This window comes from Mytilus californianus, unplaced genomic scaffold (assembly GCF_021869535.1).
Source record: "Mytilus californianus isolate M0D057914Y unplaced genomic scaffold, xbMytCali1.0.p SCAF_9, whole genome shotgun sequence".
NCBI lineage: Eukaryota > Metazoa > Mollusca > Bivalvia > Mytilida > Mytilidae > Mytilus > Mytilus californianus.
The window spans coordinates 69,175,092-69,202,547 of record NW_026262745.1 but is presented as its reverse complement, the minus strand read 5'-3'; the positions used below and the strand labels follow the sequence as shown (position 1 = coordinate 69,202,547).

Below are 27,456 nucleotides of genomic sequence, written 5' to 3'. Positions count from 1 at the left end.
TGTTGACAACGTGATCGATGTAAACACAAAGGTATTGAATCGATATGCAGTAAAAGATATCAACAGCGCGATTTCTTCGATATGAACGATGTTTACACAAATGTATAGACTTGGTATACAAAATAAACACGACGTCTACGGTGTGAACAATGTAAACACAAAGGTATATATGCTTTTAATAGATGCAATGTAATTACGATGTTGACTCGCATATGTTAACATTCTGATGGCTATGGTGTGAACGATGTAAACACAAAGGAATAAACTCCTTATACAATATAAATACCATATTAACTAGCTATTGTCAACAGCGCAATGTATACTATGTTAACAATGTAAACACAAGAAGTTATAAGAAGATGTAATATGAGTGCGAATGAGACAACTCTCCATCCAAGTCACAATTTGTAAAAGTAAACCATTATAGGTCAAACTACAGTCTTCAACACGGATCCTTGGCTTTTTCCGTACAGCAAGCAAGGGACCCAAAAATTACCGGTGTAAAACCATTCAAACGGGAAAATCTAGGCCTTATCTATATAAAAAAAACGAGAAATGAGAAACACTAATGAACCACATCAACAAACGACAACTACAGATCTTGACTTATATATACGATCCAATATAAACACAATAATGACACGATACCGTAAACATCGCGATGTTGACAGAATTGGTAAAACATCGTGCATTGGACATACTTAAATTTGCCTGGACCAATTAATTGAAACGTTTCGGAATTCTCGATTTGCAATGCTCTTTAATTCGTTTTTGATCTTTTTTTTTTTTTTTATTAAGTGCCATTGTCGAGTCTTTTGTAGACAAAACTAATGTCTGACATATCAAATTATAAGCCAGGCTCCTTTGGTGAGTCTTTAAAAACTGTAATACAGTATCCATTTGGAATGTTCGAAATAAATGGGCACTAATCAAAAAGCAGCCATCTATGAATTAATGAAAAACTCAAATGTCTTCATCTTATTTTTGAATGTTATTAAAAAACGATATGGTATGATTGCAAATGAGACAACTCTCAACAATAGACAAAATGACATAGAACTTAACAACTATAGGTCACCGTACGGCCTTCATCAATGCAAGCCCATACCGCATAGTAAGCTAATATATAATTGCAATTCTAATAATCATATACTAGCTTTTTTTCTTAACTTTACTTGAACACTATGTTTAAGTTCCCACTTAATCGCACTCCACTTTTGCAATATACACGTTTTTCTTTTTAATATACCAACCGTACTACCCTTATAGTAATCTGCATCTCAATAAGTCGTAGTATGTATGATTTCTTCACAGAATTAGAAACACAGAATGCATCAACAGCTCTGTATCGGTATCTGTGTCAGTTTATCATAGGCACAGATGAGCATGTGAAGACTATAAGATTAATAACTGCCGTGAGAGACGATTTATCAAGCGACAAGAATAGCGCAATAATCACCAGTGGCAGTCATGGAGAGGGACTTGTGACGCCGGAAAGTGATTTCGACATAATGTCAGTAATCAAATCTATTGAGGTCTGTGAAGTCATCAACGTTCACTTTAATCCTAACATAACATACTATATCATGGAAACGGAAGATACACAGCCAGGTTATACAAGGCTACGTATGGTGCATGCTAATCGTTATAGCAACATTGGAGAGTTAAGAGGCGATCATTATTTGAAAAACACGAAATTAAAACCAATCGGTGCAAATCAAAGGTTTTCGTTTGTTCATGGACCGTGTGTCACGGACAAAGATGGATTTTTTGACTATTGTTTCTGTTTACGTAGTAAAACATGGGTATCACAAGCAAAACAATGGATAAGACGATCAAAAACCTTATGGCCAGCATACGATGTGAGACAGGCTATCGTAAAACATGGTGTTCTTTTGGTACCAGTAGGTGTCAGAGGATCTAGCAATGAAGATTTAGAATGGCGAATATCATTTTCCGTTTCTGAAAAAATTCTTATCTATACGTTTACCCATACACAACTGCAATGTTATGTTCTTATGAAAATTCTTCTAAAAGACGTAATAGAGAGTGATTTAGAATGTAAAGATTTGCTTTGTTCATATTCTATGAAAACAAATATGTTTTGGATTTCCGAAGAATTAACACAAGCAATATGGAAACCAGAAAACTTGATATCTAATTTTATCAAATGCTTAACGAGACTTATATACTATGTTGAATACTCGGTTTGTCCCCATTACTTCATTCCTGAGAATAATCTATTCAAAAGTAAAATCAAAGGACTCGCACAGAAAAAACTCTTAAGTAAGCTGTATGAACTGAAAAGTTATGGCTGGCAATGTCTCACATTTTCAGATAAAATTCCAAATCTGTATTCGTTGTCCATGTTCTCATTTGACATTAACAAAGAACCATGGAATTTACGTGTCGAAAGTATAAAACAATTCTTAATTACATATATGATGATAACAGACAGTTTACCGTCGTTTTATCAATCAACATTGGCTAAAGGAATACACAGGGTATTGCAGGTACAGAGTTCAAAATTAAAATATATCTATTCGTACCATATGTCACAGTTTTATTGCAGAAATATGCATTCACAAGCATTTGAGAATATATCTGATAATAAATCTACCTATAAAAAGAACAGGTGTTATTTAAGTACTTTGTTACTTAATACACAATACGATGCAGTATCTGGATGGTTGATGTTAGCCTCGTTTTTCTATACGACGAAACAGTACAATAAAGCTATGTACATCCTTCGATATTCTTTATGTAAATGTTCACATGAAAAGATTTTCATTGGTATGAATTGGTCGCCTTTCCATTATGAACTTTTAAATCTGAATTTATTTAGGAACATGACAATCTTGCAGCTATGTAAATTTATGCTGGTTAAATGCATTAATTTTTCGAATAACATTATGATAATACCTAATGAGTTGCAGAATGGAACAGAAAGATACCTTTTCCCAACTGTAGTATATATCCATTTCCTTCGTTTTCTGTGTTATTATCAGCTACTTAATACCAAACTTTGCCAGAAATCTCTCCGAGATTTACAAATGACCATCGAATACGATTATTTCATTGCAGTTCCTTACCATACCGCAAGTTCATACGAGATCCTAGGTATCATTTTTCAATTGATGGACGACAAAAGATCAGCGAGGTAGGCGTTTATAAAATATATCAGATTGAATTCAGATCCATTGACTAATTCTGGTGCGTTGCGGAGATTGTCAATGATATGAATGTATGACAAATGTGTTTTTGATAACTGTCGACCCTCTAAAGTGTTAACTTAACAAAGGGAACGAAGTGTCTGCTGCAGGGACTATTCGCTGTCTGTGTATGTGGTTCATAACGGGGGAGGGAGTCACCGTTTTAATCAAATATATTGCTTAGTCTAAAAATGTTTGCATTTACATAAGAAATACACATCAATATATCATTTGGTTTTTTTGTACGGTAGACATTTTCTTCAGCTGATAGAATTTCAATTCCTTAAACATGTTAAACAATTTTTAGTCATTTAGCAATAATAACGCGTTGAGACATTTTTATAGTCATGAAATATATATAGAGTACACAAGATGCAATTATAATTAATACTTATATATCAATATGAAGTCTATGTACTGCTTTTGTGTCTTCTATGACTTATATGTGATCATAATCAAAAGCCTTTATAACCTGATTTGCATTGAGTTGTTTTCTTTGCTCATTTGTTTTCTGTCCCTTAATTTTTAAGAAAAAGAGGATTTAAATTTTGAAAGAATGTGTTTACGCAAGAAATGTTAAATTTCATGTTCGAAGTCTACAGATCGTCAGTCGTCGTCTTTGTTTCATTTTAGTGAATATATGTATATGAATTTAACTCTTTGATATAGTTCTTTAAGATCTCTCTTGAACCTATTAACACTTAAAAAATGCCATTTCAAACATTGTGGAACGTCTGTTCTTTTCGTGTTCTACTAGTTTTCTGTATTCAATTTTCATTGATGTATAAATAATCTTTAATTATCAATTGATTATACAATAATACATCAAAAGAAAGATAAATGTAAAAAAAGGGATTAAGTACAACAGGAAATATGTGCCACCTGCAATACATATAAACAGTAATTACAACCTGGTTCGAGTCTTTCTAAATGAAGGAACCTCACGAAATAAACGAAAACTAGTATCCTACTTATAATAATGCATTCACATTAACACAAAGAAAAAAAAAAGAGAAAGAATATTCAACTACAATTACTGTACAAGGATAATAATCAGAACTAGTATGATGCCGTAATAGAAATCTAGTTGCAACATGTTTCCAGTGGAAGGCAAACAGCAGGATGGTTCACCACAGCATTCGTCTATACACTTGTCATCTTCCCATGTACAAATAGTTGGATTGGTCTTGTAACAGCAATCAACAGGACAGTTTCCAATGGTTTCGCCATCTTCACATTGTAGATTGAAGCAGGTTTCAGGTACATTTCTGGTGCCCCGTTTTTTTCTTCTGTATGACCTCTGACAATGATATTTAAAACACTGGATATGCTTCCAACATAGACCAGGAATCTTGTAAACACTTCTTAATCCACTACTACAAAACGTTCGTTTTGTATCTTGACCACTACAACCGCCGCATTGAAATTCATTTTGATATTTACCAGCCTCACCTATCCCTCGATCTTTTCCACACGTATCACAGTAGCTTGTGCCAGAACCAGTTTGGTAAGTTTCACCATCACAATAGGGATGATAATTGGGATCATCATTTGCACAATTGTTACAACAACCATACCAGTGAACACCAGAACTTCCACCCCACTTGAACACTTGACAGTTTCCTTCTGATGGTTGATCACCAGCTCTGCGAATCTTTCGAATATTTACTATTTCTGAAAGGATAGATGAATATATCAGTACATTATACTTTGATCAATCAATTCACATCCCTTGAAGCACGATAAATGATTATGCATATCGAATTGAAATTGCATAAAGAGAAAAAATGTACATGATATCACTATTAGTTTACGACCCTTATTGGCATTCGAGATTTCATGCTCCTTCTGAACTTGTCACAGCAGTAGGAACAACAACGCGAAATGAACTATATCTCAAAATAATGTGTCTTTACGTAAAGCATTCGTGGAGGAAAAACATAAAAATACTAATCAGGACATGGGATATAATTGTCACTGAGATATCTTATCACCAATATCAAAGGACAAGCTTTTAAAAAAGAGGCGAAAGATACAAAGGCGACATTTGAAACTCGTAAGTCACAGAAAAAAAACCGCTATAGCAATTAACGAAGGCATCGGAAAGATGAGCAAGTCAACAAAACATTATTTCGAAAACTAGATACTAAACAGCTCGATCCATATCAAAAACTGGTAGTAAACTCAGATGCTCTGGAAGAATCAGTAGCTCCAGCTTCACATGTGTCACTCTTAATACAGCTCATGTTATTACAAATCCTGTTTCATTCCGTGATTTCACAATCGATAATAAAGAGGATGACATTGTTTCTCTTACAGTTGGAACATATACCAGTGGTCATCTGTGAAAGACATGTTCCATAACTGTCAAACAACTCGTGATTGGGTCCGTAAAATCTTGAAAAGATGACTTCATATTTACAACTTTGCCTTCTTCGTTCAATAACTTTCTTATAAACATCAACCTTCTACCAAAGCAAGCAATGCTAGCAAAAGGAAACATCATCTTCAAAGTCTGAACAATAAATCATTCAGTTGTTGATTAATTTTTTAAAGCTGTTTTGATTAATTAACCGTTTCAGATCAAAGTGTGTTTTATTAGTTACATGCATATGCAGGCGGTTATAGAATGTTGCTACATATTAATATGATGAATAGAAAATTCACGATTAGGAGGATGTAATTTACAAGTTTTTTTGTGACGTTTTCTACTCACCTGATCATACTTTCAGATAAGTTGGTGATGTCCTATCGTAATTTTCCCTCGATTTTACCACGGATAATTTCAACCTAGTGTATATGACACACGAGATGATTTCGACTTTTGAATTTTAAACTTCCCATTTATTAACATAGAGTCTGCTTCACACCGTCGTTCATGTCCACACTACACGGAATTTAGGATTTGCTCTGATCGTGTGCCATTTGCGATAATGACATGACATGTTGACTGAGTGTGGATTCACTTTGATTTTGATGCATGAACACGATGAAAAGCTTTCTATGTTGATAAACCAGATCCCGCTCTTCTTAAAGTTTATTTCCTGATTTGTGTCTTTATTTATATAATGTTAATGAATTCATTGGATTTAAACATCGATAAAAAAAAATAAAAAAAAAAAATACCGAACTCCGCGGAAAATTCAAAACGGAAAGTCAATGATTAAATGGCAAATTAAAAACTCAAACACACCAAACGAATGAATAACAAATGTCATATTCATGCCTTGGTACAGGCATTTTCTTATTTAGAAATGGTAGATTAAACCTGGTTTTATAGCTAGCTAAACCTTTCACTTGTATAACAGTCGCATAAAAGTCCATTATATTTACAACGATGTGTAAACAAAACAAACAGACGTTAGAGGTAAAAATGTCAAAAATAGGGGTACAGCAGTAAACATTGTTTTATAATCTTAATCCCTATAAAAGCAAACAAATATGTCAACAGAGAAAAACAAAAAGATATATAGACAGATCACATTGAAGCAAAAAAAAAAAATCAAGAATTCATAAATATCATAGCACAATTAAGCAATGATCTTTTTTAAGAAAAAGGACGAGACGTTTTTCGACATACCCCTGCTTCATCAACTTTCTTCTCATCATTGGTGATGTTTTGCAAGGTCTGAGTAGCAGCTGTAAGCTCTTGAATACTGAATGAGTTGGGAAATGTATATCCCATATGCAGGTGAAGTTGGATTATACTGCTTCTAAGGTGGGGGAAATTGATAATCTCAAAATCAAAATCGTCTCGTTTGGCATATATTCTGGTATTGAAACTAGCGTTTCCTAAAATTTCCAAGTTGCAGTTTCAATGTATTTCTCTAGGTTGCACTTTGTAAATACGGCTTTTCTCAAACCACGCTTCTTTTGGGGAGATATGTGATATTCATAGATAATTAAGTTTGTTTACGTACTGGTTCTTAGATAGGATATCTATGCTTCAATTCGTAGAGACATAACTTGGGACTGTTACCAGTAAATATACATATTCATATCAGTCGAATTGAAATTTGTGGGAAACCTATAGTCAAGGTAGGAGTAGTACAGGATTTTAGTGAAGGTTTAAACTCTTAGAAGTTCAGCGCATATAAATGATGACAATATGCCACACAGCCCTATATTTTGACCAATGAAAAAATAGAAGTGCATATGAACTTTCCATTCTAGGATATAATTTTTTTTTAAAAAACAAGTGGTACAGCTTTAGCCGTAAAAGGAGTTCCTATGGGAAATTGCATTGTCAATATTTACAGAACTCCAACCTCTAATGTGATCAAATATTGAAAAATTTAAGCTAGATTAACGAAAGATTGTATGCATTAAACATATGAAGCGTGCATCATAACAACAAAATGTCCCGCCTTTTATTAAAGTAATTAATGTAGCAGAAGTGAGTTGATAAAATGACTGTCAATGAAGAAAACGTTTTTTTTTTGTTTATAAAATATGATTTGAAAACGGCTTCCGATAGTGCTGAAAGTGTGGTTAAACACAAACACTCAATTAATCGATCAATGAATTGAATACGTAGACTTAAAAAAAATGGCAGTTTGAATCAAACTGGTTTTAACATTGTGACAATGGTTATCAAACTGTGGTGATCTGTACTTAAAAAAGTGAAAAAAATATGAAATCCATTTGCTAGATCAGTCAAACATTTGTAAATTTAATATGAGGTCATTATAAGTGCTGTTTCAAAAAAGGTGAGTAATAAAAGATGTCAGCCCATTTCTAAAAAGCATAATTCTATTTTTGAAAGTAATCATAAATTATTTAATGGCTTATGAGATAACATGTTTAATCTGTCAATATTCTATTTTTTGCTAAATATATGATTACGATTTATTGTCAAAATTAAATCGTAAAAAATGTTACAAAAAAATAAAAGGCACAAAATGTGTCAATTGTCAAAAAAATGTTTACGAGAAAAAAAAGAAAAAAAAACAATATCCTTTCTTAACTTAATCTGTAGGAAGGGCAGTAGTTGTCTTTTTATAGTTTTGACGAAATTTCAATATTTGTATGGTAGCTTATTGTCCATTTGATGGATTTAAGCAGAAGTCAAATAATTGGTATAGAGATGACCTCCACAAAAAAAAAAAAAAAAAACAACGGTAAGCAGCAAAAGCTCCTTTACATGGTTCTCTCAGTCAGTTCTAGTGTGGTATATTGTTGTACTTGTATATAAATGGAAGTTTGTCGGTTGTTATTCTATGGTTGACGAGTTGTAATATACTGTCATATATCATTTATTTATGTAGTGCTCTGTCTTAAACATGTTAAGTGTTCTGGCGTTTATTTGTACTGTTTTCCAGTCATTTAATGTGTCATTTAAGCGGTATTTTCAACATTTCCATTAAACCATGTTTAATCCACCATTTTTTCTTGAAACGTCATGTATCGAGTCAGGAATATGGCAGTTGTTATCAAAGAGTCCGTTTCTACGTATGTCGACGTTTTTTTTTTGTAGCAGTTCAGTGTTTTTGTTTTTCCGTTGTTTTCCTCCTATAGTTGATGTGTTTCTCTTGGTTTTAGTTTGTGACATAAATTTGTTTTCGCTTAATCGATTGATGACAATTGAACAGCGGTATACTACTGTTGCCTTTATCATGTTTTTTTTTTTTATTTTGTTATAAATTTATGATGGCGGTTTGTTGTCAATATTAAATCGTAATGAATGTTGCAAAAATCAAAGCACAGAATGTATCAATTCGTAACTTATCACTGACTTGAAACAGCTTAACGAGTCTTTTAGTCACTTTTATTGATTAAAACTGTTAAAGCATCAGATGTGACTGCAGTAAATATAGTTCTTACTATTTGTGTCGGTGTGTTGAAAAAAAAAGAAGACAAATTTTGAATGGCTATACATCAATCTTTATTCAGCATGAACACAATAAATGTTATTGGAACTGTAACAAAGTTTGAATTATAGATGACGGAATCTCAAATTATGTATCATGTCCCTATACTTAACGTTGATGTTGAATAGGGAGAGGCGTCAATTTTCGGGATATTGTACAATTTTTGAAAGTTTATACTTTTTTTTTTTAAATTTGATATGAGGGCTATTTATAAGGATGTGTTCATAAAAAAAAAAGTTTGCTCCATGTGGGACACATATTTTGAAATATCTTAAGATAAGTTTGAAAAAACGATATTGAACAAAACTTTCATAATTTCGTGATAAAATTTTCCCTAAAAGACCAATTATTCAAATTTTGAATTGCAATATGATTAATTCGACCCTGCAGGAATGACCGATTTCTGTCTTGTTATGTTTCTTGTAACCGTATATAAACAAACAATAACTTAAAGACAAGTTGGTTCATGCAAATGGTAAACGCTATTTAGATATATATTTTATATAACCGCATTGTCTTGTTATTGTTTGTTCAGTACAATTTTTGGCCCATTAAATATGTGCATTTTAGCATTTTATAGATATGACAGATCTTTTGAAGGATTTCGTTATGTTTATCCGATTGATTTCCGAAAAAAGTGAAAATTTTATAAACAATATTTTGCAAAAAGGTATTTAAATTTGTTATCAAGGTGCATAAACTAGACTAAATGACACCAGAATAGATGGCACTAGTATATTCAGCGTAATGTGAATTAATTTAAATATACAAACACGGAGAAAAACTTGAGGATAACATAGAGTACTCAAGGTGATTAGTAATGAAGAATAATGTCATGCTCTGCCAACATATCAGATTGGAATACTGGATTAAGCTAGCATTTAATTCCAAATTTGCCTTAAATTAATCTGGGATTTTATCATAATCATGATAATGGTTAAACTATTACAATTTAAAAGCCATTCATTTTTGTTGGAAAAACGCATCACCTTATTTTAGAGAAAAACAATATTTATTTTTAGCGATTTAACTTCTGAAACAAAGCCGTTATAATCTATAGATATAGAATAAATCTATAGGTATAGAATAAACACAATCAGGTATTAATGCTAATGAGAAAACTCAACCAGAAACTAAACAACATAGATATTTACATCTAATGACCGAAATATGGCCTTCAACAATGCATAACATTTAAACCGCATAGTCAGCTAAAATAACCTATATACCGTATAGCGGGTTATTTTCGCGGGGTGTTTATTTTCGTTTATTTTGGCGGGTCAAGGGGAATCGCGAAAATAAATTCCGCGAAAATCTATGCATACGTTCGATACTTTCTAATAGCTAAAGCTTTTTGTAAACAATCTATTTTCCCGTTCGACGGATCAATAACGGTTAATATTAATTTAAACAACATAAATGACATAGGCCATTGTTCACTGGCTATCAGTTGTTAATTAGTTTAATTTATTGGTTACATAATAAAAAAATAATGATAATATAGGAGTGTACAGTACGCTTGTCAGGTATTTTATCCTTATTAATTATTGTCAAATTATATAAGAGTTGCTAGTCACTCATGATAATTTTATAATTTAATTAGTACACCAAAGGTCAGGTCAATTTCGTAACTTATCAACCGCAATATTCACAAGACGTTTGTACAAAGAAAAAAAAAAGAAAACGGTATTCTATTGATTAACTGTATCAAAATATAATCAATAATTTTACTTATTGATTATATTTTGATACAGTTAATCATGCATGTAAATCAATCATTTTACCATAAAAAAAAGACCCTTTTTAATCAATTTTTACAACTTTTTGACTACAACCATTTCAGTATCCGCCAAAATATTTAATTGGGATTATAGAATCCGCCAAAATAAAAACCGCCAAAATTTTTTGTATACTTTGTTAACCCTGAATCGCGAACTTTTACACCCGCGAAAAAAAACCCCACTATACGGTATAAGGATTACTGCATTAAAGCTGAAACATAACAATATACTTAAAGTTGCTTACTTATTTGGGTTTTCAACAACCTTCACTCGTTATACAGCCCTTGCACGATCGGTATTTATTTAAGGTGGTATGATTGTCTTCCTCCATCTTGAATTTTGAAGTAACAGATAATAAATTGTCTAAATCTTTAATGGAATGTGCAAATTTTGAGAATAGTTTGTTATTCATGTGTAAGAATTTTATGATACTTTTTTCTGTTTGATTTAATTTTTTCGACTTTGCCACATAAGGGCAGATAACTAAGATAGAAGGGGAGATAACTCAGGACATTTATTACTTAGATAATAAGAAAAGAGCACCTTATACATGTTATATATAAGTAAAAAAATACAGTAAAACATACAGATAGAAAGGAGAATTAAAACAAAACTTATAGTATTCATAAATATGAGTACTTAAATGTAGAAGAAAGAAATATACATGTTTTCAATAGTTATTTCATTGACCTTTAGGCTGATATAATGCTTTTGAGTATCATAATAAATAGTAAAATGAACGTTTGATACCTAAATTAATCATTTTGAGTCAACGGTTACTTTGTTTGATTTATAAATGTATTTATTAAAATTTCATTGATATTACATCTATTTGGTAAGAAAGGACTTATAAGAAAATGTTATCAATCTTGATTTAGAAATTTAATATTTTCTGTTTACTTCTGAAATGAACTTCGGTTCATAATTAATATCTATAGAAACAAATCAATAAAATAACAAAAAATTTTAAAGTGTAATTTTTATACTTAAATAACTTAGGAATTCAATATTTTTGGTAAACGACAGAACGAAATTTTTTTTATATTCCGAATGTCTAGTATCAATGGCATCAACATATCTAAATATAAGAAACGATGCCTTAAACTATTCTTTTTTCAAAAAAGTACAATTTAAGTAGATACATTGTAGATCAATAAATATCAAAATTGTAAGGAAAAAAAGTAATTTGCTTAGATAAACATATCTGTAATATTTTCAGATTCAGATGTTTGCAAAGATTCATCACGGGGAATGCCATATCTTTGTGACCCTTTGACAAGAACGGAGTTAAAAACCAATATCATTAGCAAAGCGTTGCACAAACATTTCACCATATTTAATTAGCAAACAGTAATATGTTTAACTGTTTTAAAACGTTTTATATTTAAAACGTTAAGTTTTGGCAGGTAGTTTTTCAAACTTTTATGTTCTTTGGTCTTATTAACCTCCCGAGTATGACTAATAGTTCAATTTAAAAACAACTTTGTGGAAGAAGTGATTTCTTAACATCGTTTTGTGATCTTTAACAAAATCAACAGTTTGAAGCAAACATGCTTGTTCCTGATGTAACCTAACACAAATTATATGTTAAATCTAGCAATTAGTTTCACAAGTACTGAAAAGGGTATGCAACAATTCAATTGCAAATGAAGTGTTTTTCAGTATGACTTTAATCAGATTTGGTCCAAGATATTGGAAAGCTTACAGTTATACAAAAAACAGTAAAAGGTAAATACGGTCTTGTTAACTGTACAATCTAAATGTGCATAATAACATGCAAGACACATGTATAAAACTGCTTAAAACATTAAGAATATACTGGTCGAATTGGAGTTGAAGGCATTTACTTTTCACTGTGTTCATTTTCCATTGCTCGGGGGTGCCGGAGTGTCGGCGGATAACCGCCGATATCTGTCATGAAAACTGGCAATCTCAGTCAACATAGATTTGAGTCGAATGCAATACAAGTGTTTGGCAGAAAAAAATTCCCGTTGCAGAAAAAAATCAATTGTTCATGGGTTTTGAACTCATCTGCGATATTATTAAGGCGTATTTGAAACCTTTGATAACAAAATGATTAGTCTCCAATAAGAATGGTTGCACGAGAACACTGATAATGTCGATTTCCATATACTGTACATTTTATAGGAGGCAAACATTGTGTTTCTCTTGAGTTAACGATCGACCTGATTTAGAACTCGCAAACTCGCTCAAAATATTGCTAATATACAACCTTAAAATCATGTTTGTCAAAATCTGGGAATAACTATAGTTGTGAGATCATGCACGAATACTTACTAAGGGATCTCATTACTTCGAAATCCTCCATTTCTTTACGAGACTTTATATATCAGATACAGATGTAAAGTTAGTTATAGAATCATGCTTTGGGATAAACTGCTGCTCATTTAAAAAAGAGAAGATTTTGACAGGAGTCATCGAACCAGTTTAATCTAGTCACTAAAAAAAACTGAGGACGTACCTTTGAAAGATCTTGTAGAATATGATGTTCTGTTAAAATGAATTGTACGCCATCCTGTTCCGCTTTCATTGCTTACACATTGGATAATCAATCCTATAAAAATGTAGAAAGTATATTGTAAATTCATCTTCAGTGCAGTGAAAATAGAAAGCAAACTAACATCATTTAAACCCTAAACGTTGTCAAGAAGTTTTGAGATAGTGATCTTAATTTACGTTTGTGTTCGAATGAACTAGATCTGTCAAATACAATTTAAATGTCATTTATTGAATGAAAATACTTTTAACATTGGTAAAATTGTCCTTGAAATTAAACTCGCAACGATATGCTATAAGTGTTCTATTTTTAATGAATAAACACAATCTTAAAGTAAAGTCTGTATAATTGGCCGGTATTTTGGATTGTTATGATCATTTAAATTCATTGCGAACTCACTGAACTACAAGTGCATGTCGAAAAAAATGTACATACAGCTAAACAAGTCTGTACAAAATGTGAAAAATATCAATTTATATAGACCGTTCGTTTAAAGTGGCGAAACATAGTGTATGTTGCAAATTCTAAAACTTCCACCTGCAGGATTGTCCAAGAAATAATAAGATTTTTAATGAATAGCGATATTACTTTTCTTAAACAGGAATTAAGAATTCTAAGCTATACCTTTACACTATATAAAATTATTTCACCACTATTTTAAACACTTTCACGTACAGTTAAAATTTGGATTTAATATTTATGGATTGACATAACATAACCATTGAATTATGTTTCCTGAGCAATTTTGTTACAGAATATTCTCTTTCTGAATCGATCTTTAAAGTGCCATTCAGTTCAATAGAAATCGGATATTTTGATAAGAAAAGCTCTTTGAAGACTGATTTATAAACTGTCAAATCATTGCAGTCGTTCAGTCATTTTTTTTAAATCATCCACTGCGTTGAATTCAGTACAGTTTAGATAATATGCAATCAATGAAGATCCGTTCAGATCAAACTTTTAGTAGTTGACATTTACCTACACACCAATATCATAGTGAATTGTCTTTAAAGATACGGAACAGAGTCTTTCCCTATTTTTGGACGGGAATACTCTTTTGAACCCTTTCTTTCGATGTGCTTATTCCCTACTCATTAGTTATGCCGTTATCTGTAGTCACATTTAGATTTTGATAAACTGTATCTATGTATGACTGGTAAATTCGGAGATTTCGTTACCACAAATTACTTACAACATCTGCCAGAAAAGCACCTCGGGTGCACCAAATCTATGAAGTGTTTATTTCATTCAGTTTCGAAATGTGTGTTTTCTTATCTTTCATTTTTGCTGATGTGGTTTGTCTATATGCTTTTGTGTGTTTCTTTGACACATATGACGTGTAACTGTTCTTATACATCCCGGCATTGTATTATTGTGTAATGGTAAATTTTTGTATTCTTGTCTTTTGATGTTTGCTGATGTGCTTTGTCTATATGCCTTTTTGTGCTTCTTTGTTACATATTTGTTTGTTTTTATAGTGATTAAGATTGTGACACAAGGTTGACTGCTGTACCCCTGTTTTTGACATTTTTATCTATCGTAATGACACAGAAATTATTAACTATAGGTCACCGTACGCCCTTCAACACTGAGCAAAGCACATACCGCATAGTCAGCTATAAAAGGCCCCGAAATAACAAACGTAAAACAATTCAAACGAGAAAACTAACGGCCTAATTTATGTACAAAAAATGAACGAAAAACAAATATGTTACACATCAACAAACGACAACCACTGAATTACAGCCTCCTGACTGTGGACAGGCACATACATACAGAATGTGGTGGGGTTGAACATGTTAGCGGTATTCCATCCCTCCCCTAACCTGGGACAGTAGTGTACAACATAAGAACGAACTATAAAAATCAGGTGAAAAAGGCTCAACTCATGTGTCTGTTTGTTTTATTCACACATCGTTGTCAATGTAACGGAATCTGATGAGACTGTCATACAAGTGAGAGTTTTAGCTTGCTATAAATTCGGGGTAGATCCATCATTTTCTATATGAAAAAATGCCCGTACCAAGTTAGGAATATGACAGTTGTTATCCATTCGTTTGGTGTGTTTGAGCTTTTGGTTTTGCCTTTTGAATTAAAGACTTTCCTTTTTTGAATTTTCCACGGAGTACAGTATTTTTGTGATTTTACTTTTTTAAAGGAATATAATTGGCAGTAATTTTGAGTATCTAGTTGTCTTGTGACTTTTGCTATGTATTCATTATTTTTGTCGGTGATGCTGGTTATAGCGCCAGTGTATCTAGGTGCTAATAATGTAAAATAATTGATACGTTGAGTACACTAATTATTCGAGGTTATTTTAACGCTGTAGTCAGATTATATTTTCTTTATCGGTACAAACATCGATTTTGCTTGTAATAAATCTAAGCATTGATCAATGTGAGCTGCTAAACAGTAATGAAAAAATACAGTTCTTCATGTTGTCAATACAATGGCTGCGATCTAGTAGCTTTCGGTCACTTCTATTACTCTTATATCGATATTCTAATTCTGATCCGTGTTGTCAGTAGTTCTGGTGCTTTGATGAGCAAAAATCTTTCTAAATAATTTTAACTTGTGCTGTTTCTTCGCTGTCCAAGGATAGGATAGTGTTGAGAAATCACAAACATGTTAATCCGTGTCTTATAACATATACATATGCTTGTTGAAAGTCAGGATCCTATAACTAATTAATTGTCGGTTGGTTGATTTTTGTCGTATTTAATTGTCTTTGACAGTTTTAGTCGTAATCAGGCTGATGGTGTCCTCGGTTGAATATTTTAAATTGTTTTAAAGCCTGGGCCTGTTATAGCATATACTACAGTATAGTTTTTTTTTAATTGTTGGAGGCTTAACGGTAACTTATAGTTGTTTACATCAACGATGAAAGATATCTCATTGGCACTCATAATCTATAAAAGAAAAAGATTTCAGAGTGATTACATTTTTACAACAATAAGTTGTACCGACAACTAATAAAAGAAAAGAAAAAGAAGAGATTAAGCTTATCTTGTTGATCATTTACGATTTGACAAAAAAAAACCAATATATATTTAAATGCTTCAGAAAGGCGTAACTATCCTTTCCTCGTAATGTTTTTTATCACACTGTATCCGATGATAAGAAGCATGTTTTATTATTTATCTTTTTAATAAAAACGAAAATAAATGTTTGTTTTTAAATCTTTGTATTAGTCGCGGATAGAAAGGTTTCCTTTTTCTGTTGGTATGTGTGTCCGTCATTCCACACGTCATTCAAAAACTACAGAAAATTTCCATCAAATTCCTTTAAACTTGTATTAAATATTTGAAGGAAACATATTTAAAAAAAAAACTGTTTGTAATTCAAAAGGATAGCGAATATTAACTGTCATATTTTTGCAAATATCAGGCACTCATACATCGACAAGTTTTCTTTAGAAGTCATCTTGTCGTTGCAATTGCTGAAGATGTGGAATTTAGAATAAACAAACATACAACAATATATTTCTTCATTTTTTACTGCGTTAGAAATTCAAAGAAGACTAATATTATATTTCTATTAATAGTACTTGCAAATACTTAACAGTATGATCATTTGTTTGTTTTTATATATTTGTATATATAAAGAGTAAATGCAAATGACTATTTAAGACTTTGTGCTATGAGTAATTATACATTTTAAAACATGTTCCAGGAAACAATTTGGATAACAATCAAGTCATATCTAAGACCAGTATAAATGGATTAATGTTCTTGCTGAACTTTGGCTAATCAAAAAAGTAACACAAAAAACCCGAACTAATCTTAAATCGTAAACGATTACCAAACCACAAATTTTTTCAACGATGTTTGCGTTGCTTCCGTTATTATATTGGTCGGTTTGTTTGGTAATGTTTCAGGTTATTTGCATTAGACAGAAACAAAATGAATGCAAAATCGGCAGATGAGATCTTGGAAACTGCAGATATTGTTTGCTACATTTGTATCTTTGATTCTTAAGACTTTGTCGATGATACGTTTTGTTAGATATTTAAATTCTAAAAGACAAAAACAAAGCTTCAGTTTTCATTATATGATGATGGTTGGTATTTTATTAGGTTCTGTTGGATATTATTCATAAGTTATTTCATCATATTTACATTATTGAAAATTTCTAACGTTAATTAACCTGCCATTCAATTAGTGAGTATTCAACTGATTTTTTATAGTTTGTTTTTACGTTGTAATGGTAAACCACTGTTACAGGTGAAATAGAAGGTTGAGCGCTCACGAATATGTTGAACCCTTCCACATGCTGTAAGCGTCTGTCCCAAGTAAGGGGCCTGTAGTTAAGTGGTAGTCGTTTGTTCATGTTTGTCATATTTGTTTTTCGTAAGCTGTTTTGTTATGAATAAGGCCGTTCGTTTTCACAATTGAATTATTAACTATTTTTATATCGGGGTCTTTTATAGCCGACCAAAAGGTATGTGTTTTTCTCATTGTTGAAGGCCGTACAATTGCCTATAATTTTTTACATTCACTTAATCTTAACTTTGGTCGATAGTTGTGTCATTTCAATCATACCACATTTCCTTATTTTTATATTTAGTGTTATATGATTATGAACAATTAAGGCAAGGCGCTAGAGAGTAAGTTCGTCTTGTACTGTCAATAATCTAATATTTGCAACTGGATTGATGAAAGTATTGACAACATATTTGTTGAATTTGGACGTTGACTTTTTCAACAAACTGTCGTAATTCCTAAGGAAACGAACTGTGCGACTCTCGCTGTCGACCTCTTTTTTTTTTGTATATGAGTCGGAGTTCCTCCAAACACTTGTCCTAAGCAAGAAGATCAAAGAAGCCAGATCATTAAAATTTCACATTCATATACAGTCGAACCTCGTTGTGTCGAACTCGGTTGTGTCGAAAACTCGGATGAGTCGAAGTAATTTCTCGGTCCCAGTAAAATTCCCGTTTGATCAATGCATAATAACCTCTGATGAGTCGAACTCGGTTGATTCGAATACTCGGTTAAGTCGAGTAAATTTTATAGTCCCTTCGATGTAAAATTCATGTAAATTGACCACGATGACTCGAAGTTCGAAAGTAAGAATTTTCAAAAGATGCAGACCTAATGATAAAAATTCAAATCGGATGTTTTTCTTATGTTACCTAATCATTTTCAAAAGTGATTAAAGCTGAGTAAACATACTTGTTTGTATAACAGTTAAAATGACATGTTTATGGTGACCGGTAATTTACACCTTTGGTTGATCGTTCAAGCGGAATGTTAGTGTGTTGAACATTTTTCACATCAGCTAAAAACAAAACGAATTTAAATGACCCAAGCCGAGATTAAATGAATCGTTAGATTTAAAACTCATTAATTACAATAAATAAAAGGATTAGAACAATTACGATAAATTCATGATAATCTAATATAAAGCAGACGACCTCTGGCTCATCAAAGACCGTTCATAACTTAATTCGTTCCGCGAGTGATTTCATAATTTATAGTGACTGACCTTCGTAAATATTTGTGTAGACTATTGATTTTATTTGTGCATGATTTGTATCTGTACTTGTGTGTTTAATTATTATGAAGGAACAAAAATGTAGATTGAATACACAATCATAAAGTGTCATATCGAAAAAAGGCACACTGTTCATTGTATCTTGTTTACACAAATCATACCAAATTTCATGCATTCCAAATTTATGACGACACACTCGACCTCGGATGTGTCGAATACTTTGGTCCGGTCCCTTCGACTTCGACACAACAAGGTTCGACTGTATAAAGATGATGTTCTTTGATTGGGTGTCATTAATATTTCCTCCAGAACATAAAATCAAAGAAACACAGAGAAAAGATGCCATGGTGGTATAATTTTAATGTTATCAATTTTCCCTACCGAGCAATATATAAACTGCACCTGCATATGGGATATACATTTCCCAACTTATCCAGTATTTAAGAGAATGCAGTTGTTACTCAGACTTTGTTAAACGTCACCATTGTCTGAGCAAAAAGTTGTTGAACCAGGGGTATGTCAAATAACGTTTCGTCCTTTTTCTAGATTTTTTGTGAATACACAGAAGTCCATGAGATAGAATTTAGAAATAGAATGTGAGAATATATATTGTATTATATTCTTTAAAAACATTGTTTTACCAAATTATATGTTTTAATAGAAAATTTGAAATGAAAAAAAAAATGTATTTGGTAAAGCAGTCTATATAGTGCAATAGAATACTTATTGTCTCTAATAAGGGCCTCGGTGGCCGAATGGTCTAAGTAGTTACTACTGTAATCACTAGCCAGTCAACACTGAGGTCGTGAGTTCGAATCCCGCTGATGTGGGTGCACTCTGACTCCAATCTTAATTGACTAGAGTTGTCAGTTTCCTTATCGAAGGTCGGTGGTTTTCTCCGGGCACTGCGGCTTCCTCCACCAATCAAAACTGGCCGCCACGAAATAGCCCAAAAGTGGCGCTTAAAAGTGGCGTTAAAACACCAACAATCAATCAACAAACAATATTGTCTCTAATTAAATAAAACAGTATAGCACAATAATTGCCTCAATCTGTCTCAATTGTGCAGATTTAAGCAAGGAACTATACAAAATTGAGTACTGATATTTTAAAATCCATGATGAGGTTATACAATTAATCTACCTTTACTCCTTCAAACCAAACTCATGATATTTCTTGTGAGGGTAGTGAAATTATACACCATTTATCTGTTTTATCCATTGAAAGTTCATAGAGGAAACATTGGACCTAATAGAAGAAAATTAGAAGTATTGTATTAAGTGACATTTACTTCCGGTCCGCAACTTCTTCTCAACTTCTAAAAGGATTAATGTGAAAGTTATAGAAGTTGTGCATCATGCATTTTGTTTCGACATGGTGGGTTCACAGGGGGAGTAAATAGAGTAAATATCATTAATATATAATAACACCTTCGAAACTAGTATGTTTAAATTAAGTTATATAGTTTTCATACAAGACACAAACACTCAGCAAGTCGCTGGTACATTAAACCAAGTTGCTGCACTTGTTTGATTAACGAAGGCTTAACCACTACAACCTCCACATTAAAACTCGCTCTTAAAAAGCGAAGTAGTTTCGCCTTTATCGACGCCACATGTATTGCAATAGCTTACACTTGAACCACGTTGGTACGTAAGGCCATCACAAACCGGCGTAAAGCTAGGCAAACTATTATAACAATTTTTGCAGCAAAGGTAGTAGCGTGATATGCTGGAGTCATCAAACGAGAAACCAAAACATTTTCCATCTGAAGCTTAATCGCCGAGTATTCTCACTACGCTTTTCTCCAATGGTTCTAAACCTGAAAAGATATCGTCATCAATGTGACACAGATTTTTCCAAAAAAATAAATAAACATCTGTTAGGCATTATTTGATATGATTATATTTCCCATATGCATGTTTATGCGATGTACTTAATTGATCCTGATGCAGATAAATATGAAACGGATGACGTGTCTACTGTTGTTGTTTTATTCACTTCTCATAAATATTAATTATCCCAACCTGTTTAATCAATAGCTATTTTTCCTATCTCCTATATTTCCCAACTTTAAAAAGTCTTCAGTTCTTTTTTTTTTGTCTATTTTTTAAGATATCGATTGAACACATGAGATCACCCCCGGTATTTTGTGGAGTTCGTGTTGCTCAGTCCCTGGTTTTCTATGTTGTATTGTGTATGCTGTTCGTCTTTTTTGTCATGGTGTTGTCCATTCATTTTAGAATAAGGATTTTGAATATTCCTTTGGTGTTATTCGCCTCTCTTTTGATATATCTCTTTACTTTTAAATCTTTTTAAACAATCATTTCTTAAAAACAAGAAAACGGAGTCTCATTTATTCATTCTTTGATTGTGATGTGTCATGTAAATTTGATATACTTTGTTATGATAGTTTTGTTATTTAGATATCAGCAGTGAGCTTACTAAACATAGAGAAGAATGTTGAACCCAGCAACATCTGGTGCTTTTAAGTTATTGTTCAAAGTCAATACCACAGACAATCAATGGAATTTGAATGTTTATTCTCATTTGTATCATACTTGCCTCGCCTTTTTCGAAATGCACTATCACTTTCTTTATTTTTGTTTGCTTGTTGTAGTCCTAGAAAATAAGTGCTGGGTGGAATATTTTATTCTAATAACGGTAAAATAACAAACAGACATTTTGCTAAAATGAACAAGTTAATTTTTAATACGTAAAATATATTTTATACTAAAACAATATTCCATGCGAAATTTATGTTAATTTAGAATTTACTTCATAGCTGATGAATATACATATTTGGTTTATTTTTTAATTACGAGTAAACTTTTGGCAAACCAAATACAGTAAAAAAAAATTAGATTATAATGTATACACAAATTTATATTATGAATTTCATTGGTTTTACAGTTAATTATATAAAACAAAATACTTCAAAGAGATATATATCATGTATTAAATTTCTTAACTTTTTTTATTTTAGTTTTGTTAATAAGACCAACGTTGTTACATGTATTCATAATAAATGGGTTATACGAACAACAAAATTTCTGAAACATGACCTTTTTTTGTTATGAATTTAATGCTATAGTCAAATAATACTTTTTAATAGTTGAAACTAATGACAAATGACTTTGTGATATGTAATACGTTGTATATATATTGAACACAATAGCTGAATTGTGTTTTGTGTTAATACGTTACAATTATTGGTTCATTAAACATGTTCATTTAAACAAGTTCCGAGTAATGACGATTTTTTAAAGAAGAACTTTATGCACTAAGGTCAGGTTTGTTTATCGTGTTGATTTTAAAAAATTGAAACGTAAGAAGAAAATCCGTTTGAAACAAAACGGTATACAAAAGTACTCCGATGCATATATCTGAATTTAAGGGCAAAAAAAAAAAGAGAGAAAAGAAATATAATTACAATAGGAACACTTCTTTTTTCAAGTTCATGTTACTTTCAGGATTTTTCTAATTTCAATGTTTTACTTCAAAATTGATCATTCTAGTTGAGTGATTTTTTTTTGTCGTATTATGTATATATATATATAAATATAAAAATAAGAAGATGTGGTATATTTGCTAAAGAAATATTCTCCTAGAGAAACCAAATGACACAAAAGTTAACAACTATAGGTCACCATATGGCATTTAAAAATGAGCAAAACACAACCACAAAGTCAGCTATAAAAAGCCCCAAAATGACAATTAAAACATGAAAAAAACCGCCTCATCTATGTAAAAAAAAAATGAACGAAAACAAATATAACATACATCAACATGAGAAAACAACTGAAGTACAGGCTCCTGGCTAGGGACAGGCACATATATATTGCGATGAGGTTGAACATGTTAACGTGAGCCCACCCTTTCATAACCTTGGACAGTGGTGTATAAATAATTTTCCTATTGCATTTAAAGCCGATATTTAATCGACTCTGATTTTTATTTTCAAATAACATCTTACAATTAGATTTACGTAAAGGTCTAGAAAGCAGAAAAGTATCATAAAGTTATTAAGAATTTCTTACTTCATACATATTTGACATTTTAATGCTTCGGCTAGATCTTTCTTGCTAAAGGAAAGTCCATAAAAACGGTTCGGACAAACGACAGATATTGAGTGTTTTTTTCATTAATTTATAAATCATAAAAAAGGATATGTCCGGATGATTGCAAATGGGTCCACTATCCAACCAGAGAAAATTCATACCTAATAGTAAGTTATAGAAAGCTCCTGCATGACATAATTCAGAAATAATTCATGGAAGCCATAGATTTGTTGGAAATTTACACATTGCCTGACCTGTGATATTCGGATTTTATCGGATAAATTGACAAATATCACGACCAAGGCTATATGTTAATGTCTAACAAATATATGGCTTCCATGAATTATTTCGATTTTAATAGGATACATACGATAATTAAAAAAAAAAAAAAAAACTAAAGCGAGGGTGGGTATACCGTTTGTGTAGCTGTTCTATTTTACGCCTGTTAGATAAAGCTAAAAATTTCATATATATCTATAGCTTGCATGAATTATTTCTTAAATAACCAATAAAAAGAAAGTGTTTAATTCTTTTAATTCTCAACCCCAACAAATGCCATATTTAATTTACATTTTTCCCCTAGTAAGTCACCGTAATATCCAGTTGACATTTCGTAACTAAAGAGCCGCCATGCTGACTTGCTGTTATCAGTTAATGTGCGAATTATGCAACAAAATAGAAAATAAAACAACACCTACCTCAAAACTCCATTTTATTGCAATTTTATTTAAATAAGGAGGGTTCGTGTCACGGAAAATCCTTCAGCTTTAACGTTTTTATTCGTATGACGTTATGATTTGAAATGACTTTAATGCGTCAATAGCATTAATTGAATTTCGCTGAATCTTAGTTTATTTTGATTTTTATACATTTTCCCGAGCTTTAATGCATTAATTCTTTTTGTTATGGATCAGAATACAAATAAAGAATATGAAGTTTGTTTTTCAATGGTATTTTGTAACACAGCTAAATCGGCATAGCGTTTGCACAAAGGTTACGTAACATGTGGATTTTAGTGGAAGATAAATTGTAACAGCTATAATTATGTACATCTCTGAGTCTGCGTTAAGTAAAGATATATCTAGAACTTTATCACGGTGTTGTTAACAAAGCAAAGGAAAGACGTCATATTAGAATGTTAAATAATTCAAATGAGAAGATCATGCTAAACATCGAAATACAAATAGGGTAAACTGAAAACTACAACAAGATTGGTTAACAAGCGTCGGCCAAAGGAAATTCACATAAAGAAGATGATGATGTAAATGCTCAACTCTCCCCTCACAATATGCAGATTTTCCGTTTATTCTTTTATGCAAATTCTGGTTTCAGGAAGATTTCAAAATATGAATATGATGAACAAAATCTCAGTATAATACTTGAAAATGCAATTTCTACAATCAATAATGAGCTTTAAATTTGTTATATTGCAGCTAATAAAATCATTATTCTTTTAGTTCTGGATGTCATTTATAGTTTTGTCCAGAACAAAAGCCTTATTGCATAAATTATTTGCTATTTAGTAAAAATGTTATAGATCAATTAGAAAGAATGGCATATTCTTTTGAAAAATATTCAGAACATTCTTCTAATTTTACTTGAATTGGTTTTTTTCTGAATATTTTTTTTCTTCATGTCTGGCAGTGTCCTTTTCGCGCTGTTAGTGATGTAAGTGTCCGAAGAAAAAAAAAAATGAAAAATACAATTCAGAAAATATCTCTTATGCATTTATTTTTTTATAATTATTTCAGTGCATTTTGAATTGAGATACAGGTATTATGTTTGGGGACACGGACACAAAAGTAAATGATATTTCGTGGTAGGGTTGAATTGTGTAGTTTGCTTCGTAAATAACGGCAGATAGAAAAAAGAACAACACTTATTAATATATCATATGAAAGCAAATCATATTCAATATGAGATTGATTTCGAAGTTCAGTTATTTGGGATATATTGGCAGATGGAAGTTCCTTACTAAACTGTTTTATATATTTTTATAACAGTGGCAAGAAAAAACATTTTCTAGATATTAATATCGATGAATATTTTTCACCAAAAGATAATTATTTGAAATTAAAAAAAAATGCATTTCAGGAAATAAATCACTAATTACCAAGAATAAATAATGAAATATAATAAAACTATAATGCTTAAACTATTCACATACCTTTAATATGTTCAGGTAAATGAAATGCGGCATCTGACGCCATTATTGGTGTTTTAAACCCTTTAATGATTGCAGGCTTTAAAATAAACACAATAAGCAAAGCACTGCACAACAATTTCACCATCTGTGCACCCGTCGTGTTGCTCATGTTATTAAAAACCCGGTAGATAGTCTAATTCGGTAGGTCACATTCGTGAAAAGGAAACGGGATTGTAGTTACGGCATAAGAAACATATCTGATATTATCTGTGAAACGGATATTCCATAACGGTCAACCAACTCGTAAACGCGTCCGTACCATTTACGAAGAGATGATTTCAACTTCACAATTTGGAACAAAGTGAGCGACAACAGATGCTCTATTAACAATGATGAAGTAAAGGAAATAACTGTTCTTGCTTAAAACGGTCTCGAATTACCAGAAACACAGAAATGAAAGACCTACCATTTTCTAACTCAGAATGAGGATAACTTCAAAACAGGATGGTTCGGTTGGTTTTTTTCAGCCATGTTTTGATTTTTTCTAAAAAATTGCCTGATTCTTACAAAGACTGGCACTTAAAACATAAAAAAAGATTTATCTATATATTTGGTGACCTAGAGAACTGAACGAGGGAGCAGACTTTATAAACGTAATGTCTAATTTTGATGATGTGGGTATCATTTGCAAGAAACAAATTATAGGGAGTTTTCAAATATGACGTTGTTTCAAACTACACAATTAAAAAGAACTTGTTCTTCTTTTTCAGTCAAAACATAAAAAAAAATAAAAAAAAAAAAAAAAAGAACAAAAAAAAAAAAAAAAAAAAAAGCAGCTATGGATGCTTTTGCATTTGATTTGTCTACTGAACCGAACTGATAACTTTTATGAGTTTGTATCCCAGTGTTTTTTATTAGCAAAACTATAAATCACATTATGTATTTCAAAACACATGAACGCTCGCAGTACAAAATGATGCGTCAGTTTTCCTTTTACCATATTTAGTAGATATACATGTCAATTATTTACACATTATTACCATTCAATGGTATACCTGTATACAACAAACTTTTTCACTCTGATCTGATAAAGTATTGACATTTCATGATATGATTTTAATAATTTTGTGCTGATGATTTTTTTTTTAATATTGCAGTTTCACACGGGAAACACCATACAAATATTTACGACAAAAAGACGATTTTTTTCCTTTCCGATTAATAATTAACCATTTTGGACGGTGATATCTATTTTGCCCCTTCTTTTGGTATGCTTTTGTTATACCCGTATTTGTAGTAAAGTTTTGGATTTGAATGACCTATATTTACGTTGAATTGACAAATTCTGAAGTCAGAGATTTCGTTACCACTAGTTAATTAAAAATTTTACACAATTCTTTCATAGATAAATTTGAGAATGGAAATTGGGAATTTGTCAAAGAGACAACAACCCGACCAAATAACAGGTAACAGCCGAACCACCAATGGGTCTTCAACGCAGCGAGAAAATCCCACACCCGGAGGTGGGCCTCAGCTCGCCCCTAAATAAAAATGTGTATTAGTTCAGTGAAAATGGACGTTATATTAAACTCCAAAACATATAAATGAACTAAAATAAAAAAAAAAACATACAAGACTAACAAAGGCCAGAGGCTCTTGACTTGGGACAGCCGAAAAAATGCGGCGCGGTTAAACATGTTTTGTGAGATATCAATCCTCCCCTATATCTCTACCCAATGTAGAATAAACAAACACACAGCAACATTGATCAAACACTAGGGGATGTTTTCTTAAATGCTTTCAAACGCTTAAGGGAATTTTTACAAACGCTTAACATAAAATGACGTTTGTAATACTAGTAATTGCCGATTCCAAGCAGCATGAAGCTCTTCACAGGAAGTTCCAGGATAAAAAGCACACCATCAAATCTAGTAACTTACAATAACAACTTGGCAAACATGGTTGAGTCGTGATCTAAACAAGTTTTTTAACCAAGCTTAAAAGGTCAAGAGAAAAAACTGTTTCTCAGACCACCAAGACGAATGAAGACCTCCTTGCGATCTTGCCGCATCCTGCACTGCCTCCTCCACCTCCTGATTTGCAGATTCATTACCTATCGAACCAGCTCAACGTGTTACCCTTGAACATCGCGCACAGGAGTACCTACATCTTAGTACTACGAATAATACAGACCTCACCTTTGGACTAAGATCAGAAAACAATGGTATTTTTATCGGATATACACCCTTTACCTTTGAAGGAGATAATATTTTTTTAATATGAATAGAATACGATTCAGAGGAACACTCGTATTGTTGGAACTCATGGTCAAGAGACGTCATGAAACATTGAACAAAAAGACTTAAAACCTT

At 31.9% G+C, this 27,456-nt stretch overlaps 1 protein-coding gene and 1 pseudogene across 1 annotated transcript; one reads left to right on the top strand and one right to left on the bottom strand.

The window, feature by feature from the left end:
• The first annotated feature begins 1,202 nt into the window (after positions 1–1,202).
• On the top strand, positions 1,203–3,242 carry LOC127713963 (uncharacterized; annotated as a pseudogene).
• Positions 3,169–13,555, bottom strand: LOC127715182 (uncharacterized). The gene is made up of 2 exons (XM_052221222.1): positions 13,346–13,555; positions 3,169–4,886 (listed from the first exon to the last, which is right to left on the bottom strand). Exons 1-2 carry the CDS (start codon positions 13,470–13,472, stop codon positions 4,246–4,248), a joined length of 768 nt encoding a protein of 255 aa, XP_052077182.1. The 5' UTR covers positions 13,473–13,555; the 3' UTR covers positions 3,169–4,245.
• Positions 13,556–27,456: the final 13,901 nt, after the last annotated feature.